This window comes from Salmo trutta, chromosome 36 (genome assembly GCF_901001165.1).
Source record: "Salmo trutta chromosome 36, fSalTru1.1, whole genome shotgun sequence".
Classification (NCBI taxonomy): domain Eukaryota; kingdom Metazoa; phylum Chordata; class Actinopteri; order Salmoniformes; family Salmonidae; genus Salmo; species Salmo trutta.
Window position 1 is genome coordinate 3,101,372 of NC_042992.1, and position 26,600 is coordinate 3,127,971.

Below are 26,600 nucleotides of genomic sequence, written 5' to 3' on the forward strand. Positions count from 1 at the left end.
AATGTGGAGCTATATACAGGAAGTACCAGATCAATGTGGAGCTATATACAGGAAGTACCAGAGCAATGTGGAGCTATATACAGGAAGTACCAGATCAATGTGGAGCTATATACAGGGAGTACCAGATCAATGTGGAGCTATATACAGGAAGTACCAGATCAATGTGGAGTTATATACAGGAAGTACCAGATCAATGTGGAGCTATATACAGGAAGTACTAGATAAAATGACATTATCATAATACAAAATAAATTCATTGTTATTCCAGCCTCTAAGAAATGACTATAAATACAGGAAAATCATTTATTTGCCTTGAACAGACACACATAGAGTCTACACACACACACACACACACACACACAGTATACACACACACACACACACAAACACACACACACAAACACACTTGTCACAGTCTGTGAAGATGAGAAGTAGAGTGAAAGATAAAGATGGGGTAAAGTATATTTCATACCTGAGAAAAACCCAAACCATCAGATCGGGAGAGAACTCACCTTCATAAGACACCTTGAAGCCCAGAGATCCACTGGTGTCGTCAGTCTTGAAGTTGAGCCACATCTGATGACTGGTGCTGACCACCAGGTCTGGAGTGGTGGTCCCTGACAGGCTGCAGCGGACAGGGGTGGAGATGGGTTTGTATTTGTGTGTTTGAGCTGTAACTTTTGAGTGTGAGAGCACACCTAATCCAAAGGCATCCCTCACCCTCCTCCCTCTCTCCACCATCTCTCTTCTCCCTCTCTCTCCCATCTCTCCCCCTCTCTCCCCTCTCTCCTCCCTCTCTCCACCATCTCTCTTCTCCCTCTCTCTCCCATCTCTCCCCCTCTCTCTTCCCCCTCTCCACTCCCCCTCTCCCCCTCTCTCCTCCCACACTCCCCAAATCTCCTCCCTTTCCCCCCTCTCTACTCACTCTCCTCCCTCTCTCCCCTCTCTCCTCCCTCTCCCCCCTCTCCCTCCACTCTCCCCCCTCTCCCTCCACTCTCTCTCTCCTCCCTCCCTTTGTCCTCTCTCCCTCCACTCTCTCCTCCCTCCCTTTCTCCTCCCTCTCTCTCCTCCCTCCCTTTCTCCTCCCTCTCTTTCCTCCCTCGCTCCCCCTCTCTCCCCATTCCCTCCTCGCTCTCTCACCCCTCGCTTCTCCCTCTCTCCCTCCCTCCACATCTCTCCTCCATCTCTCCCCCATCTCTCCTCCCTCTCTCCCCTCGCTCTCTCCTCTCTCCTCCCTCTCTCCCCACTTTCCCCCCTCTGTCCCGCCTCCCCTCCCACAACCACCAGAAGCAGCACCACATACAAATTGATCTATAAAACTTTATTAAGGCCATACATTTTCAGCACAATTAATAGCAACATCTAAGTGAAACGTTACTGAGCATCTGGTGCAGCAAACTCCATTAGGACGCATCAATATGCAACGCGATGCGGCACAGAGAACGGCCGTGATCTTGTTTTAACATTGAGGGGAGCAGTGATTGTCAACGTGGCAGTGGATCTATCTTTCATACACTACTTCCCCTAGACGTGATGAAATGGGCAGAAATAGAGGGACGGAGAGAAAAAAGAGGGATAATGGAGGGAGTGTGGAGGTAAGGAGGGATAGAGAAAGAGGGAATGTAAGATATAGATGGCAAGAGAGAGTTTCATGGAATTGAGAGAGAGAGAGAGAGAGAGAGAGAGAGAGAGAGAGAGAGAGAGAGAGAGAGAGTGAAAGAGAGAGAGAGAGAGTGGGTGGATGAGTGGGGGAGGAAATAGGGAAGAGAGAGAGAGAGAGAGAGAGAGAGAGGGAGTGGGTAGATGAGTGGGTGGATGAGTGGGAGAGGAAAGAGAGGGAGAGAGAGAGAGCGAGCGAGAGAGACAGAGACAGAGAGAGAGTGGGTGGATGAGTGGGAGAGGAAAGAGGGGAGAGAGAGAGAGAGAGAGGGTGAGTGGGGGAGGAAAGAGAGTGAGAGAGAGAAATCGAGTGAAAGAGAGAGAGAGAGAGAGGTGGGTGGAAAGCGAGACAAATCGAGGGAGGAACAGAGCACGGGCGGGTGAACTCACAAGAACTCGTGAAAAATGTGAGAAAAGAAATGAATAAGACAAATAGCAGAGGTGGATGAGAGGCTGAAGGAACTCACACGTGAAAGACGGTCTTCTGGTCTCCGACCACGGCTCCATCTCCAACCGTTAATGTGTCGTAACCACGCTCCAGGTCAAAGTCCTCAAAGGTCAGCTTTATCACCTAGGCAACAGGACAGACAACGTCAGAATGCGATGAACAAAATAACAGAACAAAAATATGAGAGGGTTAAGTGGTTCCATAAATATGTAATTCAGTCTATTACTTTTTAACCCTCATCACATCATCCATACCTTCCTCTATGCCTCTATCCCTCCATCCATACCTCCCTCTATCCCTCTACCCCTCTATCCTCTACCCCTCTATCCCTCCATCCATACCTCCCTCTACCCCTCTATCCCTCTATCCCTCCATCCATACCTCCCTCTACCCCTCTACCCCTCAATCCCTCCATCCATACCTCCCTCTACCCCTCTACCCCTCTATCCTCTACACCTCTATCCTCTACCCCTCTATCCTCTACCCCTCTATCCTCTACCCCTCTATCCTCTACACCTCTATCCTCTACACCTCTATCCTCTACCCCTCTATCCTCTACACCTCTATCCTCTACCCCTCTACACCTCTATCCTCTACCCCTCTACCCCTCTACCCCTCTACCCCTCTACCCCTCTATCCTCTACCCCTCTATCCTCTACACCTCTATCCTCTACCCCTCTATCCTCTACCCCTCTATCCTCTACCCCTCTATCCTCTACCCCTCTACCCCTCTATCCTCTACCCCTCTATCCTCTACCCCTCTATCCTCTACCCCTCTATCCTCTACCCCTCTATCCTCTACACCTCTATCCTCTACCCCTCTATCCTTCTATCCTCTACCCCTCTATCCCTCCGGTCCTCTGTCATTACATTCCTCTATCCCTCCATCCATACCTCCCTCCATCCATACCTCCCTCTACCCCTCTATCCCTCTATCCATACCTCCCTCTACACCTCTATCCTCTACACCTCTATCCTCTACCCCTCTATCCTCTACCCCTCTATCCTCTACCCCTCTATCCTCTACCCCTCTACCCCTCTACCCCTCTATCCTCTACCCCTCTATCCTCTACCCCTCTATCCTCTACCCCTCTATCCTCTACCCCTCTATCCTCTACCCCTCTACCCCTCTACCCCTCTACCCCTCTATCCTCTACCCCTCTATCCTCTACACCTCTATCCTCTACACCTCTATCCTCTACCCCTCTATCCTCTACCCCTCTATCCTCTACCCCTCTATCCTCTACCCCTCTATCCCTCCGTTCCTCCGTCATTACATTCCTCTATCCCTCCATCCATACCTCCCTCTACCCCTCTATCCCTCCGTTCCTCCATCATTACATCCCTCCATCCCTCCATCCATACCTCCCTCTACCCCTCTATCCCTATCCCTCTATCCCTCCATCCATACCTCCCTCTATCCCTCTATCCCTCCATCCATACCTCCCTCTACCCCTCTATCCCTCCGTTCCTCCATCATTACATTCCTCTATCCCTCCATCCCTTCATCCATCCCTCCATCCATCCATCCCTCCCTCCCTCCCTCCCTCCCTCCCTCCCTCCCTCCCTCCCTCCCTCCCTCCCTCCCTCCCTCCCTCCCTCTACGCCTCTATCCCTCTATCCCTCCATCCATACCTCCCTCTACCCCTCCACCCCTCTATCCCTCCATCCCTTCATCCATCCCTCCATCCATCCCTCCCTCCATCCCTCCCTCCCTCCCTCCCTCCCTCCCTCCATCCATCCCTCCATCCAGACCTCCCTCTACCCCTCTATCCCTCTATCCCTCTATCCATACCTCCCTCTACCCCTCTACCCCTCAACCCCTCTATCCCTCTATCCCTCTATCCATACCTCCCTCTACCCCTCTATCCCTCTATCCCTCTATCCATACCTCCCTCTACCCCTCTATCCCTCTATCCCTCCATCCCTCCATCCATACCTCCCTCTACCCCTCCATCCCTCTACCCCTCTATCCCTCCATCCCTCCATCCCTCCATCCCATCATCCATCCCTACCTCTACCCCTCCGTTCCTCCTTCATTCCATCCCTCTACCCCTCTTCATCTCTCTACATTCCAAATGGAACCGTATTCCCTTTGTAGTCCACTACTAGATCCACATAGAGCTACGGTCAGAATGAGTTCACTGGATACAGTAGGTAATAAAGCAGTGTTCCCTCATCTGGCAGCCCATTTCATTTAGCCTCCTACATTTTCTGACAGAATTGTATTTTTTTCTTTATGTGGATTTAGTTGTGGATTATACACTTTTATAAATGTTTTTATTGATTTTTCAATTGTTGAGGAAAATCCTTGTCAGGAAATCAGCTCCAAGTCATTTTAATTTTGGAAATCTGTTCCAAAATATTCCCACGTATAATAGAGAGATATATGATCGTAATAGAAAAGTAATCAAAGTTTGAAATGATTATGTTTTATTGTAATATTATATATATGTTTGGGCTTCTTGCAGAGTGTCTGCAGTCTACAAATTATTTGTAATGATGTTTCGGCCCACTGACCATCTGCTCACGAAATAATCGTCCCGCAGCTGAATCTAGATGATACTTCCTGGTGATAAAACCCTCAGAATCAGTACAGGGAGTCAATAACTCAATTCAATCCCATTGTGGACCATTTCCAGTGACTTACTGTGACTGTAAGTGACTGAGGAGGATAGAGCAGAGTCACAAGGTGAACATATCCATCAAAAAAACTGAGTACGTGTGAGGGTGGATTTATGCATTAGTTTTTCTACCCAGGAAAGAGATCTACTCAAACTAAGCTCATTATTATGCCCCGGGAGGGAGAATGATGGAGAGAGAGAGAGAGAGAAAGAGAGAGGTAGATAGAGAGAGGTAGATAGAGAGAGAGAGGTAGATAGAGAGAGAGAGGTAGATAGAGAGAGAGAGGTAGATAGAGAGAGAGAGGTAGATAGAGAGGAGAGGTAGAGAGAGAGAGAGGGGTAGATAGAGAGAGAGAGAGGGGTAGATAGAGAGAGAGAGGGGGTAGATAGAGAGAGAGAGGGGTAGATAGAGAGAGAGAGGGGTAGATAGAGAGAGAGAGGGGTAGATAGAGAGAGAGAGGGGTAGATAAAGAGAGAGAGGGGTAGATAAAGAGAGAGAGAGGTAGAGAGAGAGAGAGAGAGAGGTAGAGAGAGGTAGAGAGAGGTAGAGAGAGGTAGAGAGAGGTAGAAAGAGAGAGAGGTAGAGAGAGAGAGAGGTAGAGAGAGAGAGAGGTAGAGAGAGAGAGAGGTAGAGAGAGAGAGGTAGAGAGAGAGAGGTAGAGAGAGAGAGGTAGAGAGAGGTAGAGAGAGAGAGGTAGAGAGAGAGAGGTAGAGAGAGAGAGAGGTAGAGAGAGAGAGGTAGAGAGAGAGAGGTAGAGAGAGAGAGAGGTAGAGAGAGAGGTAGAGAGAGAGAGGTAGAGAGAGAGGTAGAGAGAGAGAGGTAGAGAGAGAGAGGTAGATAGAGAGATAAAACATAAAATGTTCCCTACCCACAAGAAAATGAAGGATGAGTTGAATAAGAGATAAATGATACATTTAGATTGTATCTTGGGAATGAACGTGAATAAAGTCAGTAAATAAGGATGAAGAAGGAAAAAACATGGGAAGTAAATGGAAATAAACATCTTATAAAAAAAATAAGGAAAAGGCCAAGTGCTGTCTAGTCTTCCATTTCACATCGGCAGTCACATTCTTAATGTTTTCTGTGCTGGGAGTGCAGAGGCCACGTGAAAAAGTTTATTAAAATGCTAATTACATTCTGTCCGATGGTAAACATACTCACTAATGTAAATTGCCAGGAGTGGGGAGAGAGAGAGAGAGAGAGAGAGAGAGAGAGAGAGAGAGAGAGAGAGAGAGAGAGAGAGAGAGAGAGAGAGACTGAGAGAGAGAGAGACAGAGAGAGAGAGACTGAGACAGAGACTGAGACAGAGACTGAGAGAGATAGAGAGAGAGACAGACAGACAGAGAGACAGAGAGAGAGACAGAGAGAGAGAGAGAGAGATAGAGAGAGAGAGAGAGAGACAGAGATAGATAGAGAAGGCTGTTGTGGGTCAGATCACCAGATAAAATGCAGTTTCATCCTACAAACAAACATACAGGTGTAGGATTTAAATTCACCAGTATTGTCATAGAAAAGAATCCTGCAGCAACATCATTTGAACGTTTAGTGCAGAATGTTGCTTGATTGGTGGTTAGGTTATTAGCCGGCCAAAATTATGGAAAGTCAATGCTGTGTTAGTGCGCGTTTCACTGAATTTATGTAAATGGCCACTTTCTCAGGTTAGGTCCTAAAATGGCCACTATCTCAGGTTGAGTCCTAAATGGCCAGTATCTCAGGGCTGAGTCCTAAACAGCCACTATTCCCTACATAATGCACTGCTTTAGACCAGGGACATTATGGGCCATAGTCAAATGTAGTGCCAATAGGGTATATATTTCTATTTGGGATGCACATACAGACTCCTTTCTAAACTACAGTAATGTTTTCTCTGGCTGCATGTGGAGGCGTGACGGTGTGTGTGTGTGTGTGTGTGTGTGTGTGTGGTTTGGAGGTAAATAGGGCCAAGCAGATATAGAACACTATCTTTAGTCTCTACTGAGAAACAACAGATTCGCTCCATCTTCATCTGGTCAGGACGCAGAGCGACAGACAGGCTAAAGTACCACTGTCTGGCTCAAACCCTGTGACTCTAGCCAGAGCCCAGTGGAGTGTACCCAAGGGTGTGTGTGTGTCTACTGTATGCGTGCACTTTGTCACTTTATGTGTGAGTCACCCTCTCTAACTCCCTCTCCTCCCTCATCCTACCTCTCCTCCTACCTCTCCTCCTCCTCCCTCTTCCTCCCTGCTCTCCTCCTCCCTCATCCCACCTCTCCTCCTCCCTCATCCTCCTCCTTCCTCTCCTTCTTCCTCCTCTCTCCTCCCTCTCGTCCCTCTCCTCTTCCTCCCGCTCCTCCTCTCTCCCTCCTCATACTATGTTCCTGACTCATCCACAATGCTAAGTGAACAGATATGTAAAAACATTTGTTTGAGCTCAGAGGAAGACATTTGTTAGCACTGTGGCCTTGAACCTCTGAAGTCATCTCTGTAACAGTGGTTAAGTCTCTCTTATGATATCCTCTTGTCTAAATAGCTCTCCATCTGTCTCCTGTCTTCTTCCTCTCCCTCACCACAGATGCTTTTTAATCTATCTTTCTGTTGGTGGAGTCCTATCTGGCTGATTCATTTTATCTATCCTTCTTCTCCTACTACTTACAAGCTCCTTTGCAGGACATTGTACCAGCTCTTTTGCAGGACATTGTACCAGCTCATTTGCAGGACATTGCACCAGCTCCTTTGCAGGACATTGTACAAGCTCCTTTGCAGGACATTGTACAAGCTCTTTTGCAGCACATTGTACAAGCTCCTTTGCAGGACATTGTACAAGCTCCTTTGCAGGACATTGTACAAGCTCCTTTGCAGGACATTGTACAAGCTCCTTTGCAGGACATTGTACAAGCTCCTTTGAAGGACATTGTACCAGCTCTTTTGCAGGACATTGTACCAGCTCTTTTGCAGGACATTGTACCAGCTCTTTTGCAGGACAATGTATCTGACTATCTCAAAGATCGGTTATGAAAAAGCCAACTGACACTTACTCTTGAGTTGCTGACTTGTTGCACCCTCGACAACTACTATGATTATTATTATTTGACCCTGCTAGTCATTTATGAACATTTGAACATCTTGGCCATGTGCTGTTATAATCTCCACCCGGCACAGCCAGAAGAGGACTGGCCACCCCTCATAGCCTGGTTCCTCTCTAGGTTTTGGCCTTTCTAGGGAGTTTTTCCTAGCCACCGTGCTTCTACACCTGCATTACTTCCTGTTTGGGGTTTTAGGCTGGGTTTCTGTACAGCACTTTGAGATATCAGCTGATGTAAGAAGGGCTATATAAATACATTTGATTTGATTTTGATTTGACTAGTCCAATACAGCCACAGTGCTATCTCTGTGTGTTGTTACACATGGCGCGTAACAGGAAAAGCAGGTCTGGGCCAGGTATCCACAAAGCGTCTCAGAGTAGACAATTAGTCGTAAGTGCTGACAATAGAGACATTTTACTCCTACTCTTATGTGTAAAAAATAAAATAAAATATTTTGTCATAAGATTCCCACCAAGTTTACCTCATGAGCTGTCTCCTAACCAGTTAAGAGTTAGCAGCAGGTGTCTTGATAATAGAAACATGCAGTGAGTCAGTGGTTCTTGGAACACGTGCAACAGTTTTGGAGTTGATGCTTCTATATGATCAACACACGGTCCCGTGTGGCTCAGTTGGTAGAGCATGGTGTTTGCAACACCAGGGTTGTGGGTTCGATTCCCACGGGGGACCAGTATGGGAAAAAAATATGTATGAAATTTATGCATTCACTACTGTAAGTCGCTCTGGATAAGAGCGTCTGCTAAATGACTTAAATGTAATCTATAAAACATCTGTAACAGCTTTTCTATATGATCAATACATATATAATCTAGACCTACATGTAACAGGCTCTCTATCTGATCAATATATAAATCATCTGTAACAGCTTCTCTATATGATTAATACATATAATCTAGACCTATGATGGCATATTATAGGGATGGTTTGGGGACATATTATAGGGATGGTTTGGGGACATATTAAAGGGATGGTTTGGAGACATATTATAGGGATGGTTTGGATGCATATTATAGGGATGGTTTGGAGACATATTAAAGGGATGGTTTGGGGACATATTAAAGGGATGGTTTGGGGACATATTAAAGGGATGGTTTGGAGATATATTATAGGGATGGTTTGGAGACATATTATAGGGATGGTTTGGAGACATATTATAGGGATGGTTTGGAGACATATTATAGGGATGGTTTGGAGACATATTAAAGGGATAGTTTGGAGACATATTAAAGGGATGGTTTGGAGACATATTAAAGGGATGGTTTGGAGACATATTAAAGGGATGGTTTGGAGACATATTAAAGGGATGGTTTGGAGACATATTATAGGGATGGTTTGAATACAAATTAAAGGGATGGTTTGGAGACATATTATAGGGATGGTTTGGAGACATATTATAGGGATAGTTTGGATACATATTAAAGGGATGGTTTGGAGACATTAAAGGGATGGTTTGGAGACATATTAAAGGGATGGTTTGGAGACATATTATAGGGATGGTTTGGAGACATATTATAGGGATGGTTTAGGGACATATTAAAGGGATGTTTTGGAGACATATTATAGGGATGGTTTGGAGACATATTATAGGGATGGTTTGGAGACATATTATAGGGATGGTTTGGAGACATATTAAAGGGATGGTTTGGAGACATATTAAAGGGATGGTTTGGATACATATTAAAGGGATGGTTTGGAGACATATTAAAGGGATGGTTTGCAGACATATTAAAGGGATGGTTTGGAGACGTATTAAAGGGATGGTTTGGAGACGTATTAAAGGGATGGTTTGGAGACATATTAAAGGGATGGTTTGGAGACATATTATAGGGATGGTTTGAAAACATATTAAAGGGATGGTTTGGAGACATATTATAGGGATGGTTTGGAGACATATTATAGGGATGGTTTGGATACATATTAAAGGGATGGTTTGCAGACATTAAAGGGATGGTTTGGAGACATATTAACGGGATGGTTTGGAGACATATTATAGGGATGGTTTGGATACATATTAAAGGGATGGTTTGGAGACATATTAAAGGGATGGTTTGGAGACATATTAAAGGGATGGTTTGGAGACATATTAAAGGGATGGTTTGGAGACATATTATAGGGATGGTTTGGAGACATATTATAGGGATGGTTTGGAGACATATTATAGGGATGGTTTGGAGACATATTACAGGGATGGTTTGGAGACATATTACAGGGATGGTTTGGAGACATATTACAGGGATGGTTTGGAGACATATTACAGGGATGGTTTGGAGACATTACAGGGATGGTTTGGAGACATATTATAAGGATGGTTTGGAGACATATTACAGGGATGGTTTGGAGACATATTAAAGGGATGGTTTGGAGACATATTAAAGGGATGGTTTGGAGACATATTAAAGGGATGGTTTGGTTACATATTAAAGGGATGTTTTGGAGACATATTATAGTGATGGTTTGGTTACATATTAAAGGGATGGTTTGGAGACATATTATAGGGATGGTTTGGAGACACATTATTGATTCCAAGTGCTGTACATTTCAATTAAACCATATGATCTTAACAGGTTTTGATAGCACAACTAGCATTTAGCTTAGTTGTGAGAAGCAAACAAGTAGCAACATAAACAGTAGTAAGTATTAGCGTAGCTAGCATAGCATTACCATTAAGTATCCAATATTTGCATATAGCATTTCCATATTATAATGTAAGAGTGTTGTAAATAGTAGCATAGCATAGCAACATTAACATGAAGTAGTCAATATTAGCATATAGCATATTAGCATGTCAGTTCTGTACTGTACTGTATTAGCATAGTATAGCATAGTATAGCATAGCAACATTAACACAGCATTTTCAGTATTAGCGTATAGCATTAGCAATGTGATACCATACCTTGGTGGTGTCTGTAGCGATGATGACCCAGGTGCAGTTAGCATTGTTGTCATACTGGACAGGGTAGTTTGGTGATGTGATGATACCGTTAGGGCCTCTCAGCTGACCACCACACATAGGAGCTGAAAGAGTAAATAACAGCAAAATGTTTATTTACTTATTTATTGATGTTTAGTGGATCTATTCCAACCCGTTCGTGGAACTACTTCAGAGGTGTCCAATATCTTATTCAACTACGTCGTAGAACAAGTATATGTATAAACAGACATATCATCCCAAAAAAGTTAGTTCAAAAAGGTTTCAAAGAGGACAGTAAGGCCAACCACGTCTCAGCTTAAAAAACAGACAGACTAAAAAAATAAAAAAATAACAGAATTGACAGCAACCCTTTGAATAAATGGTGACTGAGACAGAAGAAACATAAAACACCCCCCAGGCGAGGTAACTGTTTTTTTCCCTCTATCATCACAACAGAAGACAGCCAGACCAGCTAAACCCCTGTCTCATCTCAAGCCCCAATGTCCTAGAAGACACTGAAGAGAAGCACTATCATACATGTCTGAAGACTATTGAATGTTGTTTGAGAATACTAGAATCGAGACCATAGTAAAGGATTTGTCGACTTAATTAAAAATAAGCTAATCAGGTCCCGTGTGGCTCAGTTGGTAGAGCATGGTGTTTGCAACGCCAGGGTTGTGGGTTTGATTCCCACGGGGGACCAGTACAGAGAAAAAGAATGTATGAAATGTATGCATTCACTACTGTAAGTCGCTCTGGATAAGAGCGTCTGCTAAATATGTAAATCAACTTAGCTGGAGAGAAAACAGAAGGTCAATTGGATCAGTAAATGTTGTTTCTATTTTCTTCATCCCGATCAATTAAAGCTGCATCAGTGTTGGTTTCTGTTTCAATCACATTTGAAAGAAGTCATCAACATATGTAATTGTCTTGTTTCAACTTAGGTTTTAACCAGACATCGACTGAAGTGTTTCCATGTTTGGATGACTTCTAATTGAATTCACATTAGTTGACGATGCAATAAAACAGCAATCTCGTTGTACATTGAGCTGGCAGCTTCGCCCAATGGGGATTATCTCAAACTTTAAGGTCAAGGCCGCACCCCAAATGGCTCCATATTCCCTAGATAGTGCATTGCTTTTCACAAGAGCCCTATTGTCAATATAGTCCCTATGGTCCCTAAAATCCCTATAACCCATATTGTCTCTATGGTCCCTATGGTCCCCATAGGAAACCTCCCTGAGAGCTGTACGAAACCTCCCCGAGAGCTGTAGACAACCTCCCCGAGAGCTGTAGGCAACCTCCCTGAGAGCTGTAGGCAACCTCCCTGAGAGCTGTAGGCAACCTCCCTGAGAGCTGTAGGCAACCTCCCTGAGAGCTGTAGGCAACCTCCCTGAGAGCTGTAGGCAACCTCCCTGAGAGCTGTAGGCAACCTCCCTGAGAGCTGTAGGAAACCTCCCTGAGAGCTGTAGGAAACCTCCCTGAGAGCTGTAGGAAACCTCCCTGAGAGCTGTAGGAAACCTCCGTAGGAAACCTCCCTGAGAGCTGTATGAAACCTCCATTAGAGCTGTATGAAACCTCCATTAGAGCTATAGTAGTAGTAGTTACAGAGAGACTCTTGCCCAAAAAACTTCAACATCAAACAATGACCATTGGGAAAATATATTTCAACATCCAAATGTCGAGAATGATGACAGATGGAATATGGGAAATTAATGTCTATTTTGTGATGTCATTAAAATGATTAGAAAGACGTTATAACGGTAACATTGTAACTTTAAGAATTTTCAGATTTTTTTTGTTTGTTATTTTACATTTAACTAGGCAAGTCGGTTAAGAACAAATTCACGACACGAGCCTACCAGACGAGCTAAGTCACTTCTATGCTCGCTTCGAGGCAAGCAACACTGAGGCACGCATGAGAGCATCAGATGTTCCAGATGACTGTGTGATCACACTCTCCATAGCCGACGTGAGTAAGACCTTTAAACAGGTCAACAATAACAAGCCATTACCAGGACGCGTGCTCCGGGCATGTGCTGACCAACTAGCAACCGTCTTCACTGACATTTTCAACATATCTCCGACTCTGTACCGGTACCCCCTATATATAGCCTCCATATTGACTCTGTACCGTTACACCCTGTATATAGCCTCAACATTGACTCTGTACCGTAATACCCTGTATATAGCCTCCACATTGACTCTGTACCGTAACACCATGTATATAGCCTCCACATTGACTCTGTACCGGTACCCCCTGTATATAGCCTCCACATTGACTCTGTACCGGAACCCCCTGTATATAGCCTCCACATTGACTCTGTACCGGTACCCCCTGTATATAGCCTCCACATTGACTCTGTACCGGTACCCCCTGTATATAGCCTCCACATTGACTCTGTACCAGTAACACCTGTATATACTGTTATTACTGTTATTTTCACTGTCATTTTACAGTTTTTTGTATTTCCTTACTTATCTATCGTTTACCTAATACCTATTTTTTACTTAACAATTGCACTGTTGGTTAGGGTTCGTAAGTAAGCATTTCCCTGTAAGGTCTACACCTATTCAGCGCACGTGAAAAATACACTTTGATTTGATTTGATTTGATTAGAAAACGCTTTTGCAATTATGTTAGCACAGCTGAAAACTGTTGTCCTGGTTAAAGAAGCAATAAAACTGTCCTTCTTTAGACTAGTTGAGTATCTGGAGCATCAGCATTTGTGGGTTCAATTACAGGCTCAAAATGGCCAGAAACAAATAACTTTCTTCTGAAACTCGTCAGTCTATTCTTGTTCTGAGAAACGAAGGCTATTCTGTGTGAGAAATAGGTCAAGAAACTGAAGATCTCGCACAACGCTGTGTACTACTCCCTTTATAGAACAGCGCAAATTGGCTCTAACCAGAATAGAAATAGGAGTGTGAGGCCCCGGGGCCTACAGAGTGTCTACTTTGAGAAACAGACTCCTCACAAGTCTTCAACTGGCAGCTTCATTAAATAGTGCCCTCAAAACACCAGTCTCAACGTTAACAGTGAGGAGGCGACTCCGGGATGCTGGCCTTCTAAACTTGGATTAGCTAACACAACATGCCATTGGAACACAGGAGTGATGGTTGCTGACAATGGGCCTCTGTACACCTATGTAGATATTCCATAAATATCAGCCGTTTCCAGCTACAATAGTCATTTACAACATTAACAATGTCTACACTGTATTTCTGATCAATTTGATGTTATTTTAATGGCCAAAAAATAATGATTTTCTTTCAAAAACAAGGACATTTCTAAGTGACCCCAAACTTTTGAACGGTAGTGTATGTAAGATAAGTTAACTCTCTTTGTCTCCCGCTCTCCTTACCTACCCTTCCATTTCATTGTGTAATCAAACAGTCATGCTTTTGTTAGTCCACTAGGGACCTGTTTTCAATGCATTATGTTAGTAATCAATAACCTATACCGTGTGTGTGTGTGTGTTTATGTATTTCTGTGTGATTATTTAGTTAGTTAGTAAATAAATAATTAAGCTGATTCAACACTTTAAGGTTCTTGCAGATCCAGGAATATTGAGACGTTCAGAATGAGACTGATGTGGTAATAATTAATAATTGACTGTTATTGATGAGGTAATAATTAATGATTGACCGTTATTATTAATATAAAATATATTTATAGATCTTTAGAGTTTAAGTCGGGAGACAGTAACTCGGTAAACAACTTTTACGTGGTGCCCCAAATTCCTAATGAGTTAATTGTCACATGATTAAGTCACTCTAGTAATAATTATACGTACTAGGTAATTATTCGATAAATAGAGTCATCACATTAATGATAGTCATGTCACGACAAGTAGTTAACTGAATTTTGGAGGGCACTCTAACTTCTACTCTGTCCTTGGTCCCCTTGGGCCTCTTGCAGAACCTTAACAATCCTCAAATTAAAGCAGACCATGCCTAATGAAGGTTTTAAAGAAAGGCCTGGGTGTCTGGGGCTAAATGATTCTAGTTAAGAGGTCTAGTCCCAGACTACTCATAATGAGTTATGTCTGAAGTGTACGGGTCCTTAGGCAAAACCTGTACCCCTCTCCCCCTTCAACACCCCTCTCCCCCTCCAACACCTCTTCAACATCCCTCTCCCCTCTAACAACCCTTCAACACCCCTTCAACTTCCATCACTCCTCTCCAACCCCTCCAAAACTCCTCCAACACCCCTCCAACACCCTTCCCCCCTCCAACAAATCTTCAACACCCCTCTCCCCCTCCAACACCTCTCCAACACCCTTCCCCCTCCAACAAACCTTCAACACCCCTCTCCCTCTCTAACATCTCTTCAACACCCCTCTCCCTCTTCAGCACCCCTTCAACACCCCTCCCCCTCCAAACTTTCAACACCCCTCTCCCCCTTCAACACCCCTCCCCCTCCAACACCCCTCTCCCCCTCCATCAACCCTTCAACTCCCCTATCCCTCTCCAAAACACCCCTACAACAACCCTCCCCCTCCAACAACCCTCCAACAACCCCTCTCCCTCTCCAAAACCCTTCAACATCCATATCCCCCTCCAACAACCCTCTCCCTCTCCCCCTCCAACAAACCTTCAACACCCATCTCCCCTCCAACACCCACCTCCCCCTCCAACAACCCTCTCCAACACCTCTTCAACAACCCTCTCCCCTCCAAAAACCCTTCAACACCCCTCTCCCCCTTCCAACAAACTTTCAACACCCCTCCCCCCTCCAACACTCATCTTCCCCTCCAAAAACCCTTCAACACCCCTCCAACACCCCAACACCAGCTACATTAACGAAGGGGTAGCATTCATTTTAAAGTTTAGCATACAATAATGAAGTAATTAATTTGAGTGGTCCTGACAGCAAGGGTGACCTTAATGAAATATAATACTGTGTAGGTTTTGAACTGCAAAGTCCAATAGTCTATATTCCACATTTCTGGTTAATAACGAGGTATATAAGGTTGATTATCTCCCCTGTTAATATGCTCTCTGTATTGTGGCTGCAGTGCTGCTGGTCTAGTCACCCTGCAATCAAGATAATAAGGTCTCAGAGATAAACACTAGCTTTCCCAAATGGAACCCCATTCCGTATGTAGTGCACTAGTTTGGGCCTTGGTGAAAAGTAATGCACTAAATAGGCAATAAGGCACCATTTTTTATTTAACTAGACAAGTCAGTTAAGAACAAATTCTAATTTACAATGACGGCCTAGGAACAGTGGATTAACTGCCTTGTTCAGGGGGCAGAACGACAGATTTTTACCTTGTCAGCTCGAGGATTTGATCCAGTACCCTTTGGGTTACTGGCTCAATGCTCTAATCACGAGACTACCTGCCGCTGCCACCGCCCAGGGCAGGTAGAGGAGATTAAAAACACAGCCCTGAATGCCCAGGGCACAACTACAGTTTCAGAGGAACACGTTTTAAAATGCTGATTTGATTTCAGCTGACAATGAAACGCTCCGTGTGCTAGTTAAAGACCTGTAGTTATCCGGTAGCCTGGAGTTTTCATGGCAAGGTCACCGTGTTTGGAAAAACTCTGGGTCCCAAATTGGGACACATTTCACTATGTTCCCTTGTCAAAATAAGTGCAGTGTATAGGGTATAGGGTGTGATGTGGGACACAAGACTCAGAAGTCAAAGGCTGCTTACACAGGCAGCTCAATTCTGAATTACCAATCACATCAGATCTTTTCACATCAGATCCTGTTGTTGTTTTTTAACCGATCAGATCCTGAGCTGATCTGATCGGTTAAAAAAAAACAATTAGTAAAAAAGAAGATGAGACTTGGGTTTTGAATGGCCCTAGATTACACCTAGTCCTGCACTAAACAGTATGCCAAATGAGGATGAAGTAATGAGGATTAGCAACACTTTAATTTGGTTTCAGATAAATTAACAATTCCTGGATTATGGTTAATTTTCAGTTAAACAGTTTGGGTCCAGAGAAATGTAATCCAAGGCTAATTAATGCTAATCAGTGTTAATTAAACTGTTCAACAACTTTACTCATTGGATCACTTTAATCTAGGTCTGTGATACTGTTTTATCCACCATTTTAGAATTCAACTTTGACAAAGCAAATGCTCTACCTCAAAACCATTCACATTATCCTCCATGAGAAAGTTTACTGTAATCCAAATGGGCATCTATTGTTTGGATGAAAGGAAGTACAATCAGATTACCCACAAATCCTTAGGAGACGGGTATCCCCCATTCCTGAGTGGTATAATCTCATTGTGACTCAATTGGATCAGTCCAAAGGCGTTTGCATGCTTCCCAGCTGAAACAGTTCGGAAGAGTTTGTGCAAACGTTTTTGTTTGTTTCGGACTTTGGTGAGGGGTTTTTTCCGGCTGTTCGGCCATCCAATGTTTTTTCTTGAGGCCAAAGTTAGTAGCCAAAGTCTATACCCCTTCATCTGTGATTGGTCAACAGTATGGATTCTTCAATAAAGTCTTTGTTGTCATTCAACGAGAGACAACTTGTTTTCATGCTAGTTAGATGTAAAAATGCGCGACTAAGATCTCCTTTTGCAAAAACGTAAACATTTATAACAGATTTATTGAGTTATATCTTAAATTAATTCTGACTATTTTTGAGGAAGTGTATATTGGCTACGGCATCTCAAAATGGACAAACAGTACAAAGTTTTTCAAGCAAAGTTATTTTAAGAGACTATGCAAGCACACCCGTTCAGTTCGCATAGCCGAGTAGAGCTAAGCGCTAGCCAAACTGGGTGCTCTTTCAAAAGCACTCTTTCAAAAGTGGATTTCCCAAAGCACATTATGTGGAGTGGAGTGGTGGAGATAGCCGATGGCCGACAGCGATGATTATGGGGATAAACCACCCGAGCGATTGCATCAGACATCCATGGCTGTGGAGGGGAGTTAAGGAAACTGATGAGTGGGGAAGTGCTGAAATAGCCACAAAATGGCTGAAGTGTTCCCAGGTGGGTGATGGTATACGTACAGTAGGTGGATTGAAGGTTTACATCTCACACATTGCAGAACCACTATGTGTGGACATTAAGTCTAAGGTGGTATATGACTGCTATAGATTATCTAATGTTGCTTTCTCTAGGGGGCCATCGATACTAATGGCCGGTCGAGAGATACTTTAGAAATCAATCATTGTTAAGAACAGGCAAATCTCTCTCCCCCTTTGTTATGGAAGGTTTCTCTCTCTCCCCCTTTGTTATGGAAGGTTTCTCTCTCTCTCCCCCTTTGTTATGGAAGGTTTCTCTCTGTCTCCCCCTTTGTTATGGAAGGTTTCTCTCTCTCCTCCTTTGTTATGGAAGGTTTCTCTCTCCCCCTTTGTTATGGAAGGTTTCTCTCTCTCTCCCCTTTGTTATGGAAGGTTTCTCTCTCTCTCTCTTTGTTATGGAAGGTTTCTCTCTCTCTCTTTGTTATGGAAGGTTTCTCTCTCTCTCTTTGTTATGGAAGGTTTCTCTCTCTCTCTTTGTTATGGAAGTTCTCTCTCTCTCTCTCTTTGTTATGGAAGGTTTCTCTCTCTCTCTCTCTTTGTTATGGAAGGTTTCTCTCTCTCTCTCTTTGTTATGGAAGGTTTCTCTCTCTCTCTCTCTTTGTTATGGAAGGTTTCTCTCTCTCTCTTTGTTATGGAAGGTTTCTCTCTCTCTCTCCCTTTGTTATGGAAGGTTTCTCTCTCTCTCTCCCTTTGTTATGGAAGGTTTCTCTCTCTCTCTCCCTTTGTTATGGAAGGTTTCTCTCTCTCTCCCCCTTTGTTATGGAAGGTTTCTCTCTCTCCTCCTTTGTTATGGAAGGTTTCTCTCTCTCTCTCTTTGTTATGGAAGTTTTCTCTCTCTCTCTCTCTTTGTTATGGAAGGTTTCTCTCTCTCTCTCTTTGTTATGGAAGGTTTCTCTCTCTCTCTCTCTTTGTTATGGAAGGTTTCTCTCTCTCTCTTTGTTATGGAAGGTTTCTCTCTCTCTCTTTGTTATGGAAGGTTTCTCTCTCTCTCTTTGTTATGGAATGTTTCTCTCTCTCTTTGTTATGGAAGGTTTCTCTCTCTCTCTTTGTTATGGAAGGTTTCTCTCTCTCCCTTTGTTATGGAAGGTTTCTCTCTCTCTCTTTGTTATGGAAGGATTTCTCTCTATCCCCCTTTGTTATGGAAGGTTTCTCTCTCTCTTTGTTATGGAAGGTTTCTCTCCCTCTCTGTTTGTTATGGAAGGTTTCTCTCTCTCTCTCTTTGTTATGGAAGGTTTCTCTCTCCCCCTTTGTTATGGAAGGTTTCTCTCTCTCTCTTTGTTATGGAAGGTTTCTCTCTCTCTCCCTTTGTTATGGAAGGTTTCTCTCTCTCCCTTTGTTATGGAAGGTTTCTCTCTCTCTCTCTCTTTGTTATGGAAGGATTTCTCTCCCTCTCTCTCTTTATTATGGAAGGTTTCTCTCTCTCTCTCCCTTTGTTATGGAAGGATTTCTCTCCCTCTCTCTCTTTATTATGGAAGGTTTCTCTCTCTCTCTCCCTTTGTTATGGAAGGATTTCTCTCCCTCTCTCTCTTTGTTATGGAAGGTTTCTCTCTCTCTCTCCCTTTGTTATGGAAGGTTTCTCTCTCTTTGTTATGGAAGGTTTCTCTCTCTCTCTCTCTTTATTATGGACGGTTTCTCTCTCCCCTTTGTTATGGAAGGTTTCTCTCTCTCTCTCTCTTTGTTATGGAAGGTTTCTCTCTCTCTCTTTGTTATGGAAGGTTTCTCTCTCTCTCTTTGTTATGGAAGGTTTCTCTCTCTCTCTCTCTTTGTTATGGAAGGTTTCTCTCTCTCTCTAACTCAAGGACAGACAGTTATGTGATGCAGTGTAGCCCTAGTTAGTTAGGGGGAGTCCATGTCAAATGGCTAGTTAGTAGGGTTTGTGGGGTAGCTAGTATGGTTGTGGTAATGTTGTGGTAATGTTGTGGTAGCTAGTATGGTTGTGGTAATGTTGTGGTAGCTAGTGGGGTTGTGGTAATGTTGTGGTAGCTAGTGAGGTTGTGGTAATGTTGTGGTAGCTAGTGGGGTTGTGGTAACTATGGTAGCTGGTGGGGTTGTGGTAATGTTGTGGTAGCTAGTATGGTTGTGGTAATGTTGTGGTAGCTAGTATGGTTGTGGTAATGTTGTGGGAGCTAGTATGGTTGTGGTAATGTTGTGGTAGCTAGTGGGGTTGTGGTAATGTTGTGGGAGCTAGTATGGTTGTGGTAATGTTGTGGTAGCTAGTGGGGTTGTGGTAATGTTGTGGTAGCTAGTGGGGTTGTGGTAATGTTGTGGTAATGTTGTGGTAGCTTGTAGGGTTGTGGTAATGTTGTGGTAGCTAGTATGGTTGTGGTAATGTTGTGGTAATGTTGTGGTAGCTTGTAGGGTTGTGGTAATGTTGTGGTAGCTTGTAGGGTTGTGGTAATGCTGTGGTAGCTTGTAGGGTTGTGGTAATGTTGTGGTAATGTTGTGGTAATGTTGTGGTAGCTTGTAGGGTTGTGGTAATGTTGTGGTAATGTTGTGGTAATGCTGTGGTAGCTTGTAGGGTTGTGGTAATGCTGTGGTAGCTTGTAGGGTTGTGGTAATGTTGTGGTAATGTTGTGGTAGCTTGTAGGGTTGTGGTAATGTTGTGGTAATGTTGTGGTAGCTTGTAGGTTTGTGGTAATGCTGTGGTAGCTTGTAGGGTTGTGGTAATGCTGTGGTAGCTTGTAGGGTTGTGGTAATGTTGTGGTAATGTTGTGGTAATGCTGTGGTAGCTTGTAGGGTTGTGGTAATGCTGTGGTAGCTTGTAGGGTTGTGGTAATGCTGTGGTAGCTTGTAGGGTTGTGGTAATGTTGTGGTAGCTTGTAGGGTTGTGGTAATGTTGTTAGCTAGCGGGGTTGTGGTAACTTATTCTCTTCTGATTCCGGAAATCTTCCAGCCAGGAAAACCTCTGAATTCTGGAAAAGTTACTGACATTTTTGCAGCTTTACTAACTAGTTAGTGGGGGCACAATCCCCCTGTTCTGATACCTAGAAGTGGTTGTTTCATTTGTGGGATTTTGTGGGTAACGATGTCCTTCTGGACGACAGACGTCCGTGTGTTTTAAAGGGTCACAGAAATCGTGCCAGAATTTGTGCAAGGAGAAGTCTCTGGTTCAAGCCCAGGTTGGGATAAGGAGAGGGACGGAAGAAACACTGTTACCTGCGCTCAGTAATATAATCCAGGAGAAGTCTCTGGTTCAAGCCCAGGTTGGGATAAGGAGAGGGACGGAAGAAACACTGTTACCTGCGCTCAGTAATATAATCCAGGAGAAGTCTCTGGTTCAAGCCCAGGTTGGGATAAGGAGAGGGACGGAAGAAACACTGTTACCTGCGCTCAGTAATATAATCCAGGAGAAGTCTCTGGTTCAAGCCCAGGTTGGGATAAGGAGAGGGACGGAAGAAACACTGTTACCTGCGCTCAGTAATATAATCCAGGAGAAGTCTCTGGTTCAAGCCCAGGTTGGGATAAGGAGAGGGACGGAAGAAACACTGTTACCTGCGCTCAGTAATATAATCCAGGAGAAGTCTCTGGTTCAATCCCAGGTTGGGATAAGGAGAGGGACGGAAGAAACACTGTTACCTGCGCTCAGTAATATAATCCAGTCCACTTTTCTTCCTACCTCTCAAGGACAGCGTTGTGATGCAGTGTGAGTTTTTCTGTTTATGTATAGTACAGGTAGGACAGTATGATTTATGAACACTTAGTTCAGGAGGTTGAGTAACATTGTTTTGGTTTAATTATTCAGCCCAACTTTTTGGGGGGGTTCCCCCCTCTCGCGGCACTTTCCAATTAAAGGGACGTTTTAGAGTAATGACCCAGTGTTTCATGGTGTCGAATCGATGAAACAAGACAAATAATCATTCTACCAATAGATAGCTAATTTCACACCAATAAAAAGGGTTGATTGGAATTATCCCGTTCACAGTGCTTCCATAGTCAGTCCGTGAGTGTGTGTGTGTGTGTGTGAGAATGACTGATATTTGCTAAGAGACTGGAGGGGCCTGGTGATAATCTGATGATTGAGTGGCCTGCATGGTATTTATTTATTTTATTTAACCTTTTATTAAACTAGGCAAGGTTAACAATAACAATTTTATTTACAACAACGGCCTAACCCTCTCGTAACCCTGACGACGTGGAACCATTTGTGCGCCGTCCTATGGGACTCGTGATCAATTATAATCTGATGATATTTTTTTAATTTTATCTTTATTTAACTCAGCAAGTCAGTTTCTTATTTTCTTAATTCTTATTTTACAATGACGGCCTAAGAACAGTGGGTTAACTTCCTTGTTCAGGGCCAGAACACCAGATTTGTATCTTGTCAGCTCAGGGATTTGAACTTGCAACCTTGCGGTTACTAGTCCAACGCTCTAACCACTAGGCTACCCTGCCGCCCCTATATAGGGGCCTGCAGGGTATAAAGTACTCTAGAGATAATCTGATGATAGAGGGGCCTGCAGGGTATAAAGTTATATAGTGTATTAACCTGTGTGTCATCTCAACTCTCATCTCCTACAGCACAGTAGCTACACTCCTATCTACTATCCAGAGCATCCACCAAACAGACCACACACACACACACACACACACACACACACACACACACACACACACACACACACACACACACACACACACACACACACACACACACACACACACACACACGATTGAAAATAGAGTTCCAATAGAGATGGGACTCTATCCCTCTGCTTTACTCTGCTACATTCATCCAATAGAGATGGGACTCTATCCCTCTGCTTTACTCTGCTACATTCATCCAATAGAGATGGGACTCTATCCCTCTGTTATACTCTGATACATTCATCCAATAGAGATGGGACTCTATCCCTCTGTTATACTCTGATACATTCATCCAATAGAGATGGGACTCTATCCCTCTGTTATACTCTGATGCATTCATCCAATAGAGATGGGACTCTGTCCCTCTGTTATACTCTGATACATTCATCCAATAGAGATGGGACTCTATCCCTCTGTTATACTCTGATACATTCATCTAATAGAGATGGGACTCTATCTCTCTGCTTTGGAAATAGAAAAACATTTGACACATCAGCCTGTTTGGGTGATTAGGCTTTTGAACAACAAAGCCACACAGCCAGTGGGCAGATTGGAAGACACACATAGTGTAGGTCTTCCGTCCGTTCTGTCCGCATGTCACAGAACGACGGGAAGAACGGAGGATATATGCCTTGTGGGCAGTAGAATGTTCAGCATGGATACATGAGGGTCAGTTTCAGGCCTGTCCAGCTAAGACAACAGATAAACATATGAACAGACACACAGACACACACAGACACCCCGACACACAGACACACACAGACACACACAGACACACCCCGACACACACAGACACACCGACACACACAGACACACCGACACACCCTAAAAGACCTCCATACCTCTACAGATGGGTCGGTCGTCGCTCCATCCAACGTAGCTGTCTGTGACTCTCAGGCAGCTGATGCTCTTAGAGCCCTGCAGCTCATAAACCTCATCACAGGAGAAGTGCACCGTGGCACCCCGCCTGTAGGGGGAGGTAGAGAGACAGAGGGTTATACACATCCAGCTCATAAACCTCATCCCAGGAGAAGTGCACCGTGGCACCACGCCTGTAGGGGGAGGTAGAGAGACAGAGGGTTATACACATCCAGCTCATAAACCTCATCACAGGAGAAGTGCACCGTGGCACCCCGCCTGTAGGGGGAGGTAGAGAGACAGAGGGTTATACACATCCAGCTCATAAACCTCATCACAGGAGAAGTGCACCGTGGCACCACGCCTGTAGGGGGAGGTAGAGAGACAGAGGGTTATACACATTCAGCTCATAAACCTCATCACAGGAGAAGTGCACCGTGGCACCACGCCTATAGGGGGAGGTAGAGAGACAGAGGGTTATACACATCCAGCTCATAAACCCTCATCACAGGAGAAGTGCACTGTGGCACCCAGCCTCCAGTGGTCTATTCCTTAGTCATTACCTCTCTATACCCAGTGGTCTATTCCTTAGTCATTACCTCTCTATACCCAGTGGTCTATTCATTAGTCATTACCTCTCTATACCCAGTGGTCTATTCCTTAGTCATTACCTCTCTGTACCCAGTGGTCTATTCCTTAGTCATTACCTCTCTGTACCCAGTGGTCTATTCCTTAGTCATTACCTCTCTGTACCCAGTGGTCTATTCCTTAGTCATTACCTCTCTGTACCCAGTGGTCTATTCCTTAGTCATTACCTCTCTATACCCAGTGGTCTATTCCTTAGTCATTACCTCTCTGTACCCAGTGGTCTATTCCTTAGTCATTACCTCTCTGTACCCAGTGGTCTATTCCTTAGTCATTACCTCTCTGTACCCAGTGGTCTATTCCTTAGTCATTACCTCTCTGTACCCAGTGGTCTATTCATTAGTCATTACCTCTCTATACCCAGTGGTCTATTCCTTAGTCATTACCTCTCTATACCCAGTGGTCTATTCCTTAGTCATTACCTCTCTATACCCAGTGGTCTATTCCTTAGTCATTACCTCTCTATACCCTTGTGAAGGCCGGCCGCCCAACAACCTGCCCGCTTGACCCTATCCCCTCCTCTCTTCTCCAGACCATTTCTGGAGACCTTCTCCCCTACCTCACCTCGCTCATCAACTCATCCTTGACCGCTGGCTACGTCCCTTCCGTCTTCAAGAGAGCGAGAGTTGCACCCCTTCTGAAAAGACCTACACTCGATCCCTCCGATGTCAACAACTACAGACCAGTATCCCTTCTTTCTTTTCTCTCCAAAACTCTTGAACGTGCCTTCCTTGGCCAGCTCTCTTGCTATCTCTCTCAGAATGACCTTCTTGACCCAAATCAGTCAGGTTTTAAGACTGGTCACTCAACTGAGACTGCTCTTCTGTGTCACGGAGGCTCTCCGCACTGCTAAAGCTAACTCTCTCTCCTCTGCTCTCATCCTTCTAGACCTATCTGCTGCCTTTGATACTGTGAACCACCAGATCCTCCTCTCCACCCTCTCCGAGCTGGGCATCTCCGGTGCGGCCCACGCTTGGATTGCGTCCTACCTGACAGGTCGCTCCTACCAGGTGGCGTGGCGAGAATCTGTCTCCGCACCATGTGCTCCCACCACTGGTGTCCCCCAGGGCTCAGTTCTAGGCCCTCTCCTATTCTCGCTATACACCAAGTCACTTGGCTCTGTCATATCCTCACATGGTCTCTCCTATCATTGCTATGCAGACGACACTGAATTAATCTTCTCCTTTCCCCCTTCTGATAACCAGGTGGCGAATCGCATCTCTGCATGTCTGGCAGACATATCAGTGTGGATGACGGATCACCACCTCAAGATGAACCCCGGCAAGATGGAGCTGCTTTTCCTCCCGGGGAAGGACTGCCCGTTCCATGATCTCGCCATCACGGTTGACAACTCCATTGTGTCCTTCTCCCAGAGTGCTAAGAACCTTGGCGTGACCCTGGACAACACCCTGTCGTTCTCCACTAACATCAAGGCGGTGACCCGATCCTGTAGGTTCATGCTCTACAACATTAGCAGAGTACGACCCTGCCTCACACAGGAAGCGGCGCAGGTCCTAATCCAGGCACTTGTCATCTCCCGTCTGGATTACTGCAACTCGCTGTTGGCTGGGCTCCCTGCCTGTGCCATTAAACCCCTACAACTCATCCAGAACGCCGCAGCCCGTCTGGTGTTCAACCTTCCCAAGTTCTCTCACGTCACCCCGCTCCTCCGCTCTCTCCACTGGCTTCCAGTTGAAGCTCGCATCCGCTACAAGACCATGGTGCTTGCCTACGGAGCCGTGAGGGGAACGGCACCTCCGTACCTTCAGGCTCTGATCAGTCCCTACACCCAAACGAGGGCACTGCGCTCATCCACCTCTGGCCTGCTGGCCCCCCTACCTCTGAGGAAGCACAGTTCCCGCTCAGCCCAGTCAAAACTGTTCGCTGCTCTGGCACCCCTATGGTGGAACAAGCTCCCTCACAACGCCAGGACAGTGGAGTCAATCACCACCTTCCGGAGACACCTGAAACCCCACCTCTTTAAGGAATACCTGGGATAGGATAAAGTAATCCTTCTAACCCCCACCCCCTAAAAGATTTAGATGTACTATTGTGAAGTGGTTGTTCCACTGGATATCATAAGGTCAATGCACCAATTTGTAAGTCGCTCTGGATAAGAGCGTCTGCTAAATGACTTAAATGTAAAATGTAAAATACCCAGTGGTCTATTCCTTAGTCATTACCTCTCTATACCCAGTGGTCTATTCCTTAGTCATTACCTCTCTATACCCAGTGGTCTATTCCTTAGTCATTACCTCTCTATACCCAGTGGTCTATTCATTAGTCATTACCTCTCTATACCCAGTGGTCTATTCCTTAGTCATTACCTCTCTATACCCAGTGGTCTATTCCTTAGTCATTACCTCTCTGTACCCAGTGGTCTATTCCTTAGTCATTACCTCTCTGTACCCAGTGGTCTATTCCTTAGTCATTACCTCTCTGTACCCAGTGGTCTATTCCTTAGTCATTACCTCTCTGTACCCAGTGGTCTATTCCTTAGTCATTACCTCTCTGTACCCAGTGGTCTATTCCTTAGTCATTACCTCTCTGTACCCAGTGGTCTATTCCTTAGTCATTACCTCTCTGTACCCAGTGGTCTATTCCTTAGTCATTACCTCTCTGTACCCAGTGGTCTATTCCTTAGTCATTACCTCTCTGTACCCAGTGGTCTATTCCTTAGTCATTACCTCTCTGTACCCAGTGGTCTATTCCTTAGTCATTACCTCTCTATACCCAGTGGTCTATTCCTTAGTCATTACCTCTCTGTACCCAGTGGTCTATTCCTTAGTCA

The 26,600-nt window shown here is 44.7% G+C and overlaps 1 protein-coding gene across 1 annotated transcript in view; it reads right to left on the bottom strand.

Annotated features, from left to right (window-relative positions):
* The window catches only part of csmd2 (CUB and Sushi multiple domains 2), a 338,221-nt gene that overhangs the window by 292,315 nt on the left and 19,306 nt on the right, over positions 1-26,600 (bottom strand). Inside the window, exons 6-9 of the mRNA XM_029734626.1 lie at positions 23,149-23,273; positions 10,706-10,827; positions 2,127-2,230; positions 513-625 (exon numbers count right to left, since the gene is read on the bottom strand). Coding sequence (XP_029590486.1) covers positions 513-625; positions 2,127-2,230; positions 10,706-10,827; positions 23,149-23,273 — 464 coding nt within the window. The remainder of the gene's footprint in view (positions 1-512; positions 626-2,126; positions 2,231-10,705; positions 10,828-23,148; positions 23,274-26,600) is intronic.